An 18,752-nucleotide genomic window follows, 5' to 3' on the forward strand; every position below is an offset into this window, starting at 1 on the left:
AAAATTATACATTTTTGGAAGTTGTTCAGATGCTTTTTTTTTTTTTTTTTTTTTTTTACAGATTGTTCATCGTACAGCAGTCCCAAGTGCACTGGCTGTTGACTGGATTGGAAAGAATCTCTATTGGTGTGACACAGAGAGAAAAAGTGTTGAGGTTTCAAAAGTCAATGGCTTGTATCCCACGATCCTTGTGAGCTCTGGGCTGAAAAACCCCAAAGATTTGGCATTGGATACTCAAGCTGGGTATGTAATTCACAGGCTGTATGTCAGTATAAAAGTAGCTACCCTATGGTACTCTGACATGTTAGTGTGTTTATTAGCAATCCAAATACAATTTTAAAAGATATGTATGTGATTTTCCTAGATATGTGTATTGGATTGACTGTTGCGAGTCTCCTCACATTGGTCGTGCTGGTATGGATGGCACCTATCAAAGTGTTGTCATCGACAAAGAAGTCTCAAGGCCTGTTGCTCTTACAATAGACTACATTAACCGGAGGCTCTATTGGGCTGATGAAAATCATATTTTGTTTTCGAATATGGATGGATCTAATAGGCAAAAAGGTAAGAAAACATGAATTTAAAATACTTAATAAACAGAATAGATTACATTGTTGTTGTATAACATTAGAATGTTTTTTTTTTTTTTATTATTATTATTATTTATTTATTTTTATTAACATTTAGCATCAGATGCATGTCATTCTGTAAAGCTGTGCACATTTTATTATGGCAATACTGTGCCGTAAAAAATTATTCAATTATCTTTGACTCTGCAATTAGTCTTCATTTAACGTGCTTTCATTTAGGGATTTCATCTTTCTAGAAGCCACATTGTGGCTGCTATATGTGCTGTATTAACTAAAGTCCAATCAAGGTGAGGCCATTATTCTCCAATATAGTTGAAACCAGCTTGCCAGGTAGTTTTGCCAGGTAGTCATAATAATCAGTGTGGTACTGAAATTAAAACCTCATCATTTTAAATTAATATATTCTACTCTATAGCTGAACCCAAGGGCAGAAAGTTAGTGTTGGATTTATCTGCGCTGTCACACTGACCTTAATGAAAGGGCAGGTTTTCATAAGTGACATTATGTACACAAAGAACAAAGTTATAGTTGATGGTTCTTAATATCAATGTGCTGCTACAGACTGCTATTTCTCAAACTGTTTTTTTTTTTTTTTACATTACCTGTAATGACATGATTTTTAATTACATGTATGTTTTCTGAAAAAAAAAATTGTGGTGCGGAGCTGATTTGCTAAAAACAACTGTAACTTGAATGTTGCATCTGGCTTAATATGCCTGCATTATCAACAATGCAATAACATTTGTAGGTTTCAAAGGTCCTTTTCTACCAGTTTATTGTGTTTTTTGGTTGCGCTCTATAACCAAATGTTTTATCAAGTTTATATAGTGATCTATAATTAAATACATGTTGTAATGAGATACTTAGACTATAAATAAGCGTCAGATTCTGCTTGTATGCTTACAGTCAGGTTTATATTAGATGTCACAGTCAATAGTTTTGTAGCAGTTCCTCCACCTTGTTTTCCTGTACGTGTTGTATGTGTTTTAAACCAGCTAGCCTGTATAGTGTTTCCTGTGTTCATAATAAACAAGTGAGAGCATAACTAGGGATAGGATTTGAACCGAATTAATGAAAAGAAATTGAAATGCCGAACGATGTTTTATTTTTGCATTTTGAACACATCAGTTAGATAGGTTTTTGGAGTTACTCATTAACAGAAATATTCTATTTGCCAGGTCAAACACCACTTCGCACTAGTTAGCAGGGCTCCAGCTTTCAATTTCATGTTCTCTTAACCGGTAATAAAGAACCTTCCGGGCCTGACAGGTTGTCACAGCAATTATTCACAAGAAGTTGTGTGGTTGTATCTGTCAGCCCTTGCAGTATTGAATATTCCATCTGGCATTTTTCCAAGGCTGATGATTAATCTTGCCGTATCCTGTTACAGTCCCTAATCAAGACATTCAAGGGGTGATTGGGCTAACAGTGTTTGAAGACTACATCTATTGGACGGATGGGAAATCTAAGTCAATCAACCGGGCTCACAAAACCTCAGGAGCCGAAAGGATGTCGCTACTTAACTCTCGGCTTGCAATTACAGATATACAGGTGTACCACCCATTTAGACAACCAGATGGTAATTGTTTTGTTTTTGTTTTTTTTTTCTGTTTATATCTGTAAATGATGTAAGCAAATAATATAACTGGAACATACAGGGAATTGTTTACCCAACAATGAAACCCTAATTAAAACAGTTTTTTCTCTGCAATTTATAAAAAATATATATTTGAATGATTTGTCTTGCACACACAATACACAGTCTTTCAGCTAGTATTGAGTTACTATTGGGTGTCAGCATAGCTGAATTCTAAGTTAAATATAATTCTTCTTTGTTACTTAATTACTTATTTCCAGTGCCTAAACATCCGTGTCAAGTGAATAATGGGGGTTGCAGTCACCTGTGCTTGCTCTCTCCTGGTGGCGGTTACAAATGTGGCTGCCCAACTAATTTCTACCTGGCTGCTGATCACAAGGCATGTTTGTCCAACTGTACAGCAAGTCAGGTTTGTGTCTTTGTACTTTGACACCATTTTCAACTGCTGTATAGACATGCTGCAACTGGCTGCTGTTTTTCTTCTCTGGTTAATGTTATAGCTGTTTCAAATTCTTAGTTAATTATACATGGGTATTCTATTCCATTATTGAAGCCTATATCTCTGCTAGGACTGATCCAGCTGAGATGTACTTCTGTATTCAGAGAAACGCTTGGCTGTTCAAGTATTCAGTCGTGTTACCATAAAAGAAAGGAAAGGACATTGAGCATTGTAACAGATAAAATACACTACAGTGTTTGAATACCAATCTCCAAGCCATGGCGCTGCATTGTAAATCAGTTACACTGTTGAACAGATAAGATGTTTTTTCTAATTAAAATTATTTTATATTTGGTACAAAGTAATGCATTTGTATCTGTTTAATTCTCCTTGGTCCCCTCTGCAGTTCCGTTGTGGGACTGATGAATGTATTCCTTTTTGGTGGAAATGTGATACGGTTGATGATTGTGGGGATGGATCTGACGAACCTGTGGACTGTCGTGAGTATCTTATACACTTTTGAACAAGCTTTGGCTAAACACATGTCATTACTGACAGTTTGCTTTTGCTATTGTACCTGATGTTCCCAGCCCTGTCTACAATACATTCTGTAACAGGCAACAGGTTTACCCATATTGGAAATACAGTACTGTATAAACACACATAGACATGAGCCGATTACACATATTGTAAATGCAGTACTGTATAAACACACATAGACAATTCTCCAAGGAGAATTTTCAGATGTGTTTTCCAAGTCACTCAGGAACAGATTGAAACTGATATACTGATATACTGATAGAATACTTTAAAGATGCAATTGACGTGCCTTTGTTATCAGATTTAAACTATAACTGAGCACCATTTAACCCTATTTATTTATTTTACTTAAACTTTCTTCCCAACAAGTGACCTGCACTTCTTTTAAACCAGAGGCATCTTATGTTTGTAAAAAGATGAATGTTGTAAGTTCATCAAGATCAACGGCAATCTCTTTTCCTTAGCTGAATTTAAATGCCAGCCTGGGCGATTTCAGTGTGGAACTGGGCTCTGCGCCCTTCCTCCTTTCATATGCGATGGAGAAAATGACTGCGGGGACAATTCTGATGAAGCCAACTGTGGTGAGCAATTGCTACACCATTTAATAACCTTTGTACCCTTTTCCTATAATTCACTGCAGTTATTGGAGCACAGTAGTTTTATAAATATATAAATCATCATCAGCATATTCTCACGCTAGGAGAGACTAGGATTGGAGTACCGTTTCACCTTTTTCATTGCTAATATTTTTGCTTTTAGAGTCTCAAAATGACAGGTTCTGAAATGTATTAATTCCAAAAATATATTGTTTTATACAATTTTAAACAACTACCAGTATTTATGTAGTTGCCCTTTATTTTTTTCCACTTTATTATGCTGGGGGAAATGGGAAAAGTTTATTTTTTCTTTTGTCTTACTTCAGATACTTATGTTTGCCTGTCGGGGCAGTTTAAGTGTACAAAGAAGCAGAAGTGTATCCCCTTAAACCTGCGGTGCAACGGTCAGGAAGACTGCGGGGATGGAGAGGATGAAATGGATTGTCGTAAGAAGGCCCCTTTTTGCCTTATTTGTGTATATACTGGCTGTTGCTGTTTCAGATGTAAACATGCCTACTAGATTCTCAGAACAATAATTGGCAAATATCTGCTGTGTGTTGTTTCTTGTTTAGAATCTTCCATTTAGATGACACTAGCAGTGTTTCCCTGTAATCTAAAACTACAGGGAAAGGCTTGCTACATTAACTTTGATTTTTGGCTGACTTTCCATTTTTCCCAAGCTACATTTCCTGCTCCTATTGTGAAGGTCAACATACCTTCCCAGAGGTACAACTAAATAAAGACTCTTCCTATTTCTGTATTTCTGGCATGTCTGAGATGAGATTCTGAGATCATCCCTCTGTGTCCATGAGGACAATCCCACACTAACACCAAGTCTCCTTTATAGACAGCCTCACTGTGATTTGCTTAAAAAATAAATAAATAGATTGTTATCAGCACAGGGAATGTAAAAATAGTAGGATGCACAACATATAGTTGGCTATGAATTGTCAAACAAGTTATGAACCACTGTCAACAGATTTAATCAAACATTTTATTCTGTACTGTCTGACAACATTTTAGGACATCATTTATGAAAATTAGAAAGCGTGTAAAGTATAAAGAAGACTGTTTAACTAAAATTAGAGAAGTAATGTTCGAAATCTACGTAAACAGATGTATTATCAAAGTGTAGGATGTTTCAGACAATATGTTCTTCAACTAAAAGCAGTGCAGTAGATGTTGACTTTTAAAATTAGCTCTTTTATCCATTCGTTTGGAGTCTGCTTTTAATTTGCATAAGGTATTTGTGCTTTTTACCAGCTTGCCATAGTGCATGCAATCCTGAGGAAGTTTCAGTAGGCAAAAATAGTTTGTGTAAGTTATTTTTTGATACAATACATGGCTGGAATTCCAACTAAATTACTTACGAAATAAATAATGAGTTCCCTAATGAAGTATCGCCTGTTAATGAAAAAAAAAATCATACAGAAATTAATGTGAAGATGTTTTTTTTCCAACCTGTATCCCTATTAACTAGGAAAATGTATTTTAAAAAAGGATTCAGAATGTCAGAATCCATATGTTAAAGTGTTACCCATATTTCTCCTCACAGCTGATAGTACCTGTTCTCCAGACCAGTTCCAGTGCAAAACCACAAAACACTGTATATCAAAATTATGGGTGTGTGATGAGGATCCTGATTGTGCTGATGGATCAGATGAGGCTAGCTGTGGTAAGATCCCTGACCCCTTTAATTAGTGTCATTGATTTGCTATATTTTAACATATTTTTCTTTAACACTGATCTCTGATGTTGATAATCTAGCTCAGCATTTTTACACAAAGTCATTAATGTTCAGCATTAAATGTCCATACCAATCGTTACTGTCAGTTTTACTGTACATCTGTTAACCCTAATAGTTATTTATCCTACTCTCTGACTATTTCATCTGTGAACCAACTTGATAAGTTGTCTATATGACATTAAAGGTCAAAACATTGGATACATTAATGTCAAGTTCTGATTGGCTGAAACAACCTTGAACATTGATTGATGCATATGATATAAACTTTAATGTGTAATTATAGCCATGTAATTATAGTGAACCTTGTTAATGATTATTTTGGTCAGAATTAACACTCACCTTCAGATTGTTTTTATTAATTCTGGCTAAATATTCCATCAGTAACTAGGCACTCCTACTGGATAATTACATATTTATATAAAATATACATCAAAGTATTTCATAGTTTGAGCCACAAGGTGAAGTTATTTTCATTTTTACACTGTTGTGAATGAACTTAGTATTTAATTTATTAACTCTAAGAGAGGAACTGGCAAATAAAATCAGCAGGTCAAATGACTTTTACATCTGTTTTGTATCTTATACTAAAATGTGTGTTTTTCAGATAAAATTTCAACCAAAGTGCCATAGAGTTAGAGCAGTAAAATCTCTTAGTGCTATGCTAGGCTTGGGGATTTTTTTATTTTTTTTTATTTTTTATTATTGACTGTCACTAAGATATGTTCTGCAGAAACACTGTCTTATTGAGTGACATGAGAAAGGACACAGGCAATGGTTGTTAATAATTTAAAAGTGTTACTTTTCTCCTACACACACATTGATTTGTCTGTCCTCTTCATACTGTGTGCTCCTTTGTTTTTAGTGGAGATTAATTCCACAAATCATCTGTTTTTTAAATCTGTATCAGCCACCCTGCGCTTATTCTCAGCACAAGTTACTCAGCAAACGTATTACTCCCCTCATTAAAAGCATGATTACTGCTATCTTAAAAAACAAGATTAAGTGTTTTGTTGTAAATAACATTGTATTTAATTATGGTAACGATCAATTGAAAGTGTTAGATGTAGTTTAAAATTGTTACAGAAGGCATTTCCTTATTAATTTTAAATAATAGGTTGTCAGATCAATAGCTGTTATTGTTTGTTAAATACCAGCTTACTGAACTTCAGAAAACTGAAGGTTTTTGACATGTTATGCAATTTTTTAAAGCAATTATTTTTGTAATGTTATACTGTTTTGTTTTGATCCTCTTTAATCATTTCCAATTTTCTACAACGTGGCTGGGAAAAAGAGCACCCCACCCTACTCATGCTGTACTGTTTTTTCAGAGATCATTTTTTGCTTGTAAATTAACTTAAAATGACAACCGCATTGAAACAAACTGTATGATTACAACAGAGCTGCTGCAAAACTACCAACATGAATAATATAATATACCACCAGAGAGTATCCTAGCAGAACCTGACTTAAAGTGTCTTCTGATTCACCAAAGATCAGTATGATTAAACAAAGGTTTTGAAAGTAATTGTTTAGCAGTTTCTAGGAAAGTTAAAGGATAAGAAAAAAAAAACGCATTTTGAGAATGAACCTGATTATTTTCCAACAAATTGATTATCCTTGATTTTGCTTACTTCATATCTATATGGACATATATCAACAATCATACTGTTGTCATATATACACGTATTGCCCAACAACACAAAGTAAATTAAATATCTACTTGCTGAAGCGGTTTTTATTTTAGCCAACAAGGTGTACACGTGTGGCAGTAAAAGTACTAGCAAAAGTCACAGGGCAGTGACATCAGCTCCCTAGCAACAAGCCCCCTCTGTTAGGAATTTATTCTTTCAATGCAGTGGGTTTGTGCATTTGAGAAAGGAGAGGAAGACTAAGAAAATTAATTGGAGAATGAAGACGATGAGAAGCAATTACCCTCCGCTATACGAATTAAAATGGCGTGCTGCTTTTTATAAGAAAAATCAGGTTAGAAATAGGCTTGTTTTCCCCTACCAGATAAGGTTTATATCATAACATAAAACTTGAAACTGTACAAATCAGGCAGTAGATGTACTGTATATCAACATGAGACAATGCACATAAATTGGAGTGCACATTAATTGTACAGTAGTTAAAAAATATGTTATTATTCTGGCTAAATATTTACTGCAAATACAGTGAAAACTAAATTAACCAGACACTAAAGGGACTAAATAGTCTGGCTGTGAAAGACAGATGGCTACGTATCCATGTTGCTACTGTTATTCATGTATACTAACAATACACAGTGTGTATTTCTTTTTGGTTTTACTGTCTGTCAAGAAATGATCCCTATTGTAACTATTTAGTTCTTGTGGCTACAAATAGAGTTTACTGTGTAGATTAAAATCTTACTGGGAGCACTCACTGCTGTGAGTGAGTGAGTTAGATTACTGTATTATTATTAATATTAATGTTAATCATTTCTTTAAATGACTCTGTACATAGTCAGCAAACTGATTCTCTGAAAATGTATGAGAACCATCCCATCAGAAGAATATTGTATGTATATCCCACGGGCTAAATAGACAAACTAATACCTTGCACTTGATTGGTTGGATCTGCACATACTGTATCAGAAGGCATGTTTTTTTGTGTTTTTTTCTTTAAGATGAAAAGACATGTGGACCTCACGAATTCCATTGTCAGAATAATAACTGTATTCCAGACCACTGGAGATGTGACAGTCAGAATGACTGTGGAGACAACTCAGATGAGGAGAACTGCAGTAAGTGCCACTGTTTTACTTTATAGCATAGCCAGGACAGGATAAGAGTGTTGTAGGTATTCAGGCAGATTTTCCTTCAATCCAGTATGGCGCAATTCTGGCTTTTGGCATTCAATATCGGGCATGTTCTTATGTATTACCATAATAAGTAATGTAATACTTACAATAAACAGTAACTCTTAAACTAAAGTAGCCTGGATCAATCATCAGTGCACATTTCTTACCTGAAAGTATTTATCTGGATACTTTTATAGTTAGTTCCTAGACAAATTGATACCAAAGACGATCTATAATGATCTGATTCAACTGATTTATTAGTAATGTGAGGGTTTTGTGTCTTTCAATTTTTTTTTAAAAAAGTGAAAAAGGACATGTCTTGGTCTACATGCATACACATACATTAATGTATATTTATAGTATATACACAGGAATACCATATTGAAAGTTTCAGGGTACAGTATATATGCATTAATTGAAAACTGCAATGGACATGTATATCAATTTAATTAATGAGTTTAACATTAACATTGAGTTTAGTTGCAACAGAACATGCCCTGTTCTAGTATAGTTTGTTTCTGATCCAGGAAATCATCAAGATGAAAAGTGAGACGTTGCATTTTAAATAAAGTGCCGACTAAACAATTCCCAAACTGAGCATGTATCTTGTTGGGTGACTAAATATTGTCTTATAATGCATTTGTTCCTATGTTGGGCTCTTTTGCCGTATACCACTAATGTGTTTATATAAATACATGTTTTAACTCTTTCTGCAACTTTGCAAAAAGTCAATAATACTATTAACTTTTTTTATAACTAATTTTAGTGTGAAGACTGGTTACTGGTCTGTGGTGTTGAGTGGAGTTTAATGTGAAGACTGATTACTGGTCTGTGGTGTTGAGTGGAGTTTAGTGTGAAGACTGGTTAGTGGCCTGTGGTGTTGAGTGGAGTTTAGTGTGAAGACTGGTTACTGGTCTGTGGTATTGAGTGGAGTTTAGTGTGTAGACTTGTTACTGGTCTGTGGTGTTGAGTGGAGTTTAGTGTGAAGATGGGTTACTAGTCTGTGGTGTTGACTGGAGTTTAGTGTGAAGATGGGTTACTGGTCTGTGGTGTTGTTTTTTCCTTGCTTGCACCATTTTTAGTCAAGTGTTTTTTTTTTTTTTTTTTCCTACATGACTGAAGTGAGCCGTGTGAAAAGAATTAACCACCCACAGATATGGTCTTATGTTCTTATGTTCAATGTACCAGGATTGCAAAGCATCAACAATCTGGAACAGGAACAGCTTTTCCTAATAGAGTGTGCATGTCTCTGTTGTGGAGAACTGAGGTTTCTGCTCTTCTTCCTTCAGGGGATTTCTGCAGTTTCAGATGAAACAGTGGGCACTACTAAGAACTTCAGATTGTGTAATTATAGAGAATTCCTTAGTTTAGTATATAGAAAGTAGATGCATTTTGTTTACACTTCAAGGAAGTTCCAGTAATGAACAGATGGACTGTTTTAATCCTATAATACCAAGCTTGGTGCTGTGCTACATGATATGTCAGGCTAATAATCCAAAGTATGTATTATACAGAAGGACTGTTCCACTTGCAACTAATGCAGCATTTGAATTGCTTTCTCTTCTCCCTAAACTTGCATTATACAATGTTAATGATTTACAATGATTAGTGTTTCAAGTACAGTTATATGTCCTTATTTTGGTTATTATTATTATCTTAAATTGTACATGTGTTATGTTATGTAAGGACCCTTTGTTAATATAGTTGTATCAATAAGCTGGTTCTGAGTGCTTATATAATGTAAAGTCATTTACCTTGAAAGCATGGCTTAGTGAATGTGGCACTAACCTTTAGCCATTAGTATTTTTGTTGAGAAAGACTGGTGTTAATTACTCCTTTTCAACCAGAAATTTAAATTAATGAGGAATATTCTTACACACTTGGAGTATAAAGAAGAGTTATTTACATAATTACTGAGTCCGTGTTTTATTATTTTATTTATTTATTTATTTATATTTCACATGTTAAATTAATTGCAATTACTGTATTTCCTGGAGTCAATGTCCTGAAATGTCACTGCTAATAAACAAAATGCAGCAATGCTGGTGGTGAAAAAGTGATAATTGACCATCCAACCTGACAAAGAGAAAAAAAAAAAGTAAAGTGATCACTAAAGCTTTTTCAACTTGCTTTCTAGCTGGGAGGCAGCCTTGTAGCTAGGTTTCCAGTGCCTGTATGTTAGAAGTCACTCTTAATAAGTGATTTCTGCTGTAGGTGCAGTCTACTTCTACTCCTACAGAGGACTTAAAATCAGTTTGGGTGAACCCAGTTTAGTATGTACTGTACTGATAATTAGCAAATGCTCCCTATATCAGATCTCAATTATGTTAAATAGCAGTAGTGAATTAATTAAAATGACATTACAAGTGAATACGTATTCAGAGAATGCTTACAGTAGTTTATTGTTCCTTTCAGAGCCCAGTACCTGCAACTCTAAAGATTTTGTCTGTGCGAATGGGGACTGCGTATCGGCTCGATTTAGGTGTGATGGAGACTATGATTGTGTTGACAGTTCAGATGAGGTATGTAACTGTGGTTGTTTTTTATTTTATTTTTTATTTGATTGTACAGTACGTTATTTTGTAACGCATGCTGGGTTATCATCTTGAAGTCTTTATTAGTATTATTTGCCTATTATTTGTCCCTATATTTACAGAAAGATTGTGAAACTCGTTGTTCTCAAGACCAGTTCCAGTGCCTAAATAGCCACTGTATTTCATTAAAATGGTTGTGTGATGGGCAAGAGGACTGCAAGGCTGGGGAAGATGAGGAAAACTGTGATAAAGGTAAGCCTTTCATATTTTAAACCAACCACATACCTTCATAATATTCAAGAAAAATGAACACCCATTTGTATCTACCCATGGATTCCTATGCGTTTTGCTGATTTGTCTTGGTTTTGTAACTACTTTTAATTTCAAATAGTAAAGATGTAAAAGGACTACAGGCTGCTCTTTACATTCACTGTCAACTTTAATAATTCATTCTGAGAGCAACGTTTGGAAATCTGCAACATCACAAGGTATGTCTCTAACCAATACAGCTAATTGGCTTTATACCCTTGTAAACACAGAAAGTGGTATTTTAAAATTGAATGGGCACAAAAAATAACAGATGAGAGCTGATGTAAATTCACACCTTGTTTTGCTTTTGTAAGGGAACTACTGAAAGACAGATTAGTGGTATGAATTTATATATATATGCTAAAATGCAACCAAAGTACATCATGTATGCATGCAAACCTTAGAAGAAAACCATTCTTTAAATGTGTCTGCTGAAAGTCAGGCAGGGTGTGGTACTGCAGTCAGTGCAAGTGACCCACAGAAAAAGCTGTCAACAGTTTTGGAATTTTTGAAGCACCATGGCGAAAGAACAACAAAAAAAAAACTAATAGCATTCATTGTGAAACTTGTACGTCCTATTTCAGCAATTCATGGACAGGGCTTTAGGGATCTAATCCGTTTTTTGGAAAACCGTTACATAATTCTGTCACTCGATTGTTTCTGAAAGCAAATTCTATGTGAATATGGCAACGTAAAAAGTTTTCTTGCCGCCGAACTTAAAACACAGAATGTTTCTGTCACAACTGACCTCTGGATATCGGTGACAATGGATGCTTCCATTACTGCTACTGCACATTACATAATTGAAATCCAAACTGCAATTATGCCCTGAAAGACACTGCTGTAAATATTGCTGAACGTCTGAAGAATATTGTGCAGTTAGTAAAGGCTAACTGTTGTTTGTAAGTTCAATGGCAGCATTACAATAATTTGGCAAGTGGGACTGGGGTTTCCATTTCAAACATAGGTCGAGTATTGCATGGTGATGGTCTCAATGGTTGCAGGCCAAAGAAAAAGCCACTCTTAGGAAAACATCACAAGGACAATCACTTAATGTTTGCAAAATGGCATTTGAATGATAGATATGAGTTTTGGTCAAAGGTTCTGTGGAGTGATGAAACAAAAATCGAGCTATTTGGTCACGCTGATAGTCATTTTGTTTGGAGAAAGTCTGGTGAGGCGTACAAAGAAAAGAACACCATACCTACTGTCAAACATGGAGGAGGTAATATCATTGTATGGGGCTGTTTTTCCTCTAATGGCATGGGAAGTTTAGTTCTAATACATCGTAAAAAGGATTCCATAGAATGCCAAAAGATGTTGGCCAATCATCTGAAACCCTCCGCTACCATACCTGGACGTTCCAACACGACAGCGATCCAAAGCGCACATCAACGTCTACTTTAGAATAAAGAAGAATAAAATCAAGGAATGGCCTAGTCAAAGTCCAGATTTAGATCCGATTAAGAATCTTTGGTATGAGTTGAAGAAGGCTGTGCACAAGAGAAGTCCTCGGAATTTGAATGAACTGGAACAAGCCTGATTGAAGAATGGTAACAAAATCATTAACGAATCATGCCAAAAGTTGATTGACAAATATCCTAATTGTTTAAAAGAGGTTAAACGGTGCCTCAACTAGCTATTAATTCAATGTTCCTTGTCAGGTTCTGAATACTTTTGAATTAGCATTTGTTTTCAAGAAATTTCTATAAATTATACATTTCTATTGGAGTATGTAAACTTTTAACTACAACTGTGTGTGTGTGTGTGTGTGTGTGTGTGTGTGTGTATATATATATATATATATATATATATATATAATATATATATATATATATATATATATACAGATATATAGCCTCTTCAGACAGCCTCTGTGCTTGTAATCAAAAAAGAGAGTTTCTATAAAAATAGAGTAACGTGATATAGGTTTAGTGGTTTATGAATAATGCTAATGAAAGGCCTATCTCTTATTTATAACTGTTCTCTTCTATGAAGTGTGCTTGCATTGGCAGCAATCACTGTCTGCGCTTTTGATTTCCTTGGCAACTGGTAGGGACACAGCATGACACAACAAAAAAGACTTATTCATGACTGGAGGCGGGGGGAGGGGGTCTTGAACTTCATTGTTTGAAAACCAGATTTTCCCAGTAAAGCTTTCTCTAGAGGAATTGAATTTTGACAAAATGACGTTTTCATTCATTAGAAATTGTTGAACTACAAGATAAACAAACAGAATCAGCAAAATTGTGCCTCAGGCACAGCCACAAATAAAAGTCAACTCGCTTTCTGTTCTGTTTTTTCTTCAATCCTTTCAATAGAATTGGTTCCACAAATATCAGACTGAGTAGGCTATTCCATAGACAGAGGCCAACTAATTAAAGACTGACCTCTGTTCAGTCCTTTTATAATGGGCTTCTAAAATGCTCCATGGGAAACTGTTATGGAGAAGGTCATTTTCTTTTTTTTTTCATTTTAGTGTTTTGCCTGTAAAAAAAAAATATATATATATATATATATATATGAACAAAACCTTAATGGCCTGTAACTGGAAACAAGAATAGTGGGTAGCAATCGAACCAGGGCATAACCTTCATGTTTTTCTTGGTCTCTATGTTGGAGTATTAAAATACAGAGGGGAATTACTCAGAGCTAGAATATCTTTCTGTCTCATTCCCATTGAGAGCTTACATGTCTGCTGCCCTCTTCTGTTCCAGTTCTGAATAATCCTCATGAATACAAAGTGAAGATAACAAAATACCAGCAGGTTAATCTGCCAGCAGAAAATAGATTTAATTTGCATAGCAGGCTAGTGTACTGTGTGGGAATGTACTGAAACCCAGAGTGTGTGTTCTATTAACAGTATGTACTACCCTAATGAGTATTCAGAATATTCAATTCGAAGCCGGTATTTTTTATATGAAATATCAGTGCTTGTTAACTAAATGCTTGTAAATATTCTTTCCATCATAGTTCAGCAAAACAGGTTTGAAGTAGCTTGACGGCTTTGACCAAGCATTGCTGTAATGACCTAGTGAATGACATTTTCAACAGAGTTCATTAAGTAATATTGATTGAGTTAATCAGTGGTACAAAATAAATGTACCAATATAGCTGTTTTAACCATTACTCATCATACCTTGAAATACCACTGGTTCCTAGTCAGTTATGGAACTGATAGACATCACCAATGGGTTTTCAATACAAAACACATTCTTAGATCGGAAATATTTGTAACAATTTTTTCCACTCATTTACTATATTCTGTATCTCAAACTATTCTGACAGCTTTTGTCCACATGCCCCAGCTGCAGCTGTGATTCTTGACAGCAGTGCCAGACCTACAAGCTCATACCGATGCTTAGTTGTTGTTTACAAGAGGTTGTTTCAACGCCCTTGCAGCAGGGCAGGAGCCCTTCACATGAAGAGTGGGTTATGTATATATATTGTAAATAATATTGTGTAATTGAATAATACAGTAAATGTCACTCCTGGGAGAGCCTGCCTGCTGTGTGTGATTGCCAGCTGTGGATAATCAGCAGGTAGGTTATGGTATAAAGAGGTCCTGTTTGTTCAGCTTGGGGCTGCTGCAAAGCCAAGGACAACAGGCTGAAGATTGTCCACGCTACCTGAGCATAGAGACCGAAATGTGTTGATCAACTCCTCCGATCGCCGTGATGGTCAACTGGAATTGGAGCTAGAAGAGCCAAAACCATCGACGGACGGAGTTGGGGTTTGTGTTGAATCATAAAGATTAGTTAGGGGATGGTAGATCCCCATAAAGTATAGCGAGGTGAGCCAGCGGGAACTCCATGCATTAGGGAGTAGCGCTCGCCGTTTTTATGGCACCTTTTATTTTATAGTTTTTGTATTGTGTTTTATTTTGTTTTTCATATGCTGGCTGTATGTACTCAGTGAGCTACCATGGTTGGTAGTGTCACATGAGTTGTTCTCACTGTGTGTGTGTAAATAAATCCTGCACGCCTGCGAGGGGTGTCAACTTCACCCCTGTCTTGATCTCCTGCCTGTTACTCAGCAGCGAATGCACGCACCCACAAGCAAGACCCTGTTACAGCCCTTTTAATGGTGGAGAGAATCTCATTATCTGTCCCATTGGTCCCCTCTGGGCACTGTCAGGCAGAGGGAAGTGGCAACTACACAGACGCCTCCACCACAAGTTGAGTATGGCGGCACCAGGGTGTGATAAGACTTTGGTCCCCAGTGGAGACAAAGCTATTTCGAGATGTGCACAGACTTCTGACGTGGGCCAATCATCACTGGATTGCCATCAAGGATGTACACCTCCCTGGTGTTTGGAACACTGCTGCAGATCTCCTCTCCAGTAAAGGACACTCCCCATCGGAGAGGCGGGTATAACCAGAGATAATCCACCATTTAAGAATCAAGTACAGGATCCCAACAGTGGACCTGTTTGCAATCAGGGGAAACATACTTTGCCAACAGAATGGATGTTCTGGCCTATTTATGGCCCAGAACACTCCTTTATGCCTTCCTGCAGTTGCTGTTGATCTTCGTCTACCTAGTGAGAAGCTGGAAGGAGGAGGACATATGCTTCTTGTGGCTCCCAGCTGGGTAAGGGGGTACTGGTTTGCATCGATGATTCACATGCTAGCGAAGGAGCCATGGCAGTTTTCAACCAGGAAGGCCTGTTATCCCAGGCTCAGGATCAGCTCATGACATCACTATCCAGCTAATCTACAGCTGTGGGTCTGACCGTTGAGTGGCGAAAGGCTCTCTTCATTAGGTGTGTGTCAATGTGTAGTTCAGACTTCACAATCCTCTAGAGCATCTTCTGCTTCTTCCCAGTATGGTTTGAAGTGGAATATTTTTGACAAGTGGTGTAATAGTCGAGACCCTATTTCTTGTTGTCTTCTCTTAATATTGGTATTTTTACAGGATCTTTTTAAGAAGCCTAAAGCTCTTTTCAGCCATCCATGTAAAGGTAGACCACTGATAAAGTAATAATCAGTCCACCCACCACACCTCAATTAAAAAAGATAAACAAGAGCACATGTAATTGAGTAATTGTCCCTGCAGTCATATACAAACAGTGAGAGACAATATTGCAAATAATCTAGTAGAAGTGTTCTGAAACCCTTATTAACCAAGTATGAACATGTAATGTGCCTGAAGACTCACACAGTTAAAGAAACGACAAATGAATTAATATATCTTAATTAGGGTTTTAAAAAGTGATTTAGTGTGAGGGATTTATCTATTTTAAATGGCTGTTGGAAAGAAAGAAAAAAAAAACTTTAGTTTAACCAGCTATTAACAAAAGCCTGTTCCCATTAATGGTGTTCTTAGACTATCTACAGAAATAATAATACATTTGACGGATATATTGCAGGCTATGAATATTGTTGATACATAAATTATGTTAATAATTTCGATTTTATACAAACATGCCATCTCTTTTTTTTTTTTTTTTTAAAAACACTTGATAAATAAATGTCAGTGATGATAATGTGAACATCATAATGCTACAAATTAAATAATAGCTTAAACAAAACCATCCTTTTGATACAGTGGACCGAAATTGGAATTTAGATTTGGAAGATGGTCTAACCACTTTCAATTTATGAGGCTGAAAACAAAATTGCCTTTGATGGAAAACAATTTCTAACAAAATGATTGCACAGTACAGCATGTAAACAGTATATTTTACAGTATAAACTGTTTAATCTACAAAGCTAAATTAAGTTATAATAACCTGAATTGTATCATAGTTTTGTTTCTATTAATGATTCACTGAAAGGTACTGCCTATAGGGAATTAGGAGACACAGTCTGCACAGATGAAAAGTTTGATTTCAAATCACATGGAATTTGAAGTTTACTTCTTTAATATAAACCTACTTTTACAATGTTCTTTCAGAATGAAAAATAATTTGTTGGAGGAAAAACATAATGAAATATCCTTGTATAATAAATCAGTGTGAAATCAGCCTAAAAATTATTGAATTTGAAAACAGGTTATAATAACTTGTAACTGATTGGGTCTTTATGTGGAAAAGAATTCAAAGTGTAAGGACTGCTGGAAAAAACAACCGTTCAGACGTTTAACTGTCCAATAAGAAAAATCATGTACAATATCAATATTGATAATTCAGATCCTGAATATTGCTTTAATGGCGCCTCTCAGCATGAGTTAGCCAGGGGGAGGGGTTAATGATTTAAATACTGCAACCCTTTAACTCTGCTTCTTCAACTTGTGATTTATTGACATCACTAAGTACAAGAATATGATTTAAAGGGGGCTGCAAGAGAGCAGGTTTTGAGGGGAATTGCAGCACCCTACCGTGCGGATCATTTAAATATAGGCCCGCAGATATTTGCCTAAGACATGGCTTCTGTGGTTGAATTGCTGTTGACCTTAAGCAAGCATTGAAAGACTAGAACTGGAATTCAAGCTCAATTATTGAGTCTTTTAAAAGAAATTAAAAAAAAGAAAAAGATGGCTGACAAACAAGAAAAGGCCTTATGCAGTTTCCTATAACGCCTGTACTGTATATGTTTGTATTAGAGAATTACGAATATTAGGGGTATTCGTCATAATTCTCATGTACATTTTTCCATTATTAACTAATAATACCATATGTAGAGGTACTAAAAATAAACTACTTAAACAAGTGCTTACCATGAAATTTCAATCTAGAGTACAATCTAAGTGTAACATTGCTTGTCATTTATTCTGTAAAATACTGCCAGGTAAGGACAGCACACCCTCAGATATAAATAAATAATATAAAGATATAAAGCAGCAAATTTGTTTGGACAAGATCACAGTGTTCAAAGTTCCATCCATTAGCAGAACTGGAAGTCTGATTAAAGAGAGACATTTGGTCTCAATACACTTCCTATTTTAAGAAATAAGCCTAATATAAGCATCGCCATAATTAGGATCATGAATAAACATCATGGGGTGGACTACAAATAAACTATTAAAATGCACATACATATTCAATGTGAGTTTACATTAAAAAGTCATGCCCCTCCTAAAACGAACCATTCAAAAGATGGCCAATTGGAGTCTTTGGTGATATTGCCTGATTTTATGTGATCTGGTCTTAATTTTGAGCTAATAATTGTACAGGGGTTAAATCATAACAAAGGATGTGTCTTCATACTTCTCGTTGGCATGTGTCCAGGATACTGTGCTGTTGCTTTATTTTCATTTGTATATTTCCCTTTGAGCACCCAACTGATGGAGATTGTTACAAATAAAAGAGCAAATTATCAGTTCCCTTTCAAGTCGAAAATAACCATCACGGTATGGAACGTTGCCGTCAGGCAGTAGGGATTGGCTGAGCTTTATAGCAAAGCTGCCGATAGGCCTCTGCGCCAGCTGATGTCTAAGCCCGCCCCCCTGGGAGCTTACTATACGCAGCGCGCGGACACTCTCTTCCTCTTTTGTCTTCTGCATAGGTAGCGGTAGGTTATTAGAGCTTTGCACTGACTGTACTCATTAAGCTTAGGCCTGAGAAGCTGGTTTTTGCCCCGTCTCCAAGTTTATTTCAGTTGCACTGATTATTTGTATTTTTGGTTTATATAATTGT

The 18,752-nt window shown here is 35.9% G+C and overlaps 1 protein-coding gene across 1 annotated transcript in view; it reads left to right on the forward strand.

The window, feature by feature from the left end:
* lrp1bb (low density lipoprotein receptor-related protein 1Bb) overlaps positions 1-18,752 on the forward strand; it is a 348,887-nt gene that overhangs the window by 295,505 nt on the left and 34,630 nt on the right. Inside the window, exons 58-68 of the mRNA XM_041264893.1 lie at positions 62-243; positions 365-564; positions 1,981-2,169; positions 2,448-2,596; positions 3,033-3,126; positions 3,631-3,747; positions 4,089-4,208; positions 5,318-5,437; positions 8,157-8,273; positions 10,746-10,852; positions 10,987-11,107. Coding sequence (XP_041120827.1) covers positions 62-243; positions 365-564; positions 1,981-2,169; positions 2,448-2,596; positions 3,033-3,126; positions 3,631-3,747; positions 4,089-4,208; positions 5,318-5,437; positions 8,157-8,273; positions 10,746-10,852; positions 10,987-11,107 — 1,516 coding nt within the window. The remainder of the gene's footprint in view (positions 1-61; positions 244-364; positions 565-1,980; positions 2,170-2,447; positions 2,597-3,032; positions 3,127-3,630; positions 3,748-4,088; positions 4,209-5,317; positions 5,438-8,156; positions 8,274-10,745; positions 10,853-10,986; positions 11,108-18,752) is intronic.

Source organism: Polyodon spathula, chromosome 11 (genome assembly GCF_017654505.1).
Source record: "Polyodon spathula isolate WHYD16114869_AA chromosome 11, ASM1765450v1, whole genome shotgun sequence".
NCBI classification, from domain to species: domain Eukaryota; kingdom Metazoa; phylum Chordata; class Actinopteri; order Acipenseriformes; family Polyodontidae; genus Polyodon; species Polyodon spathula.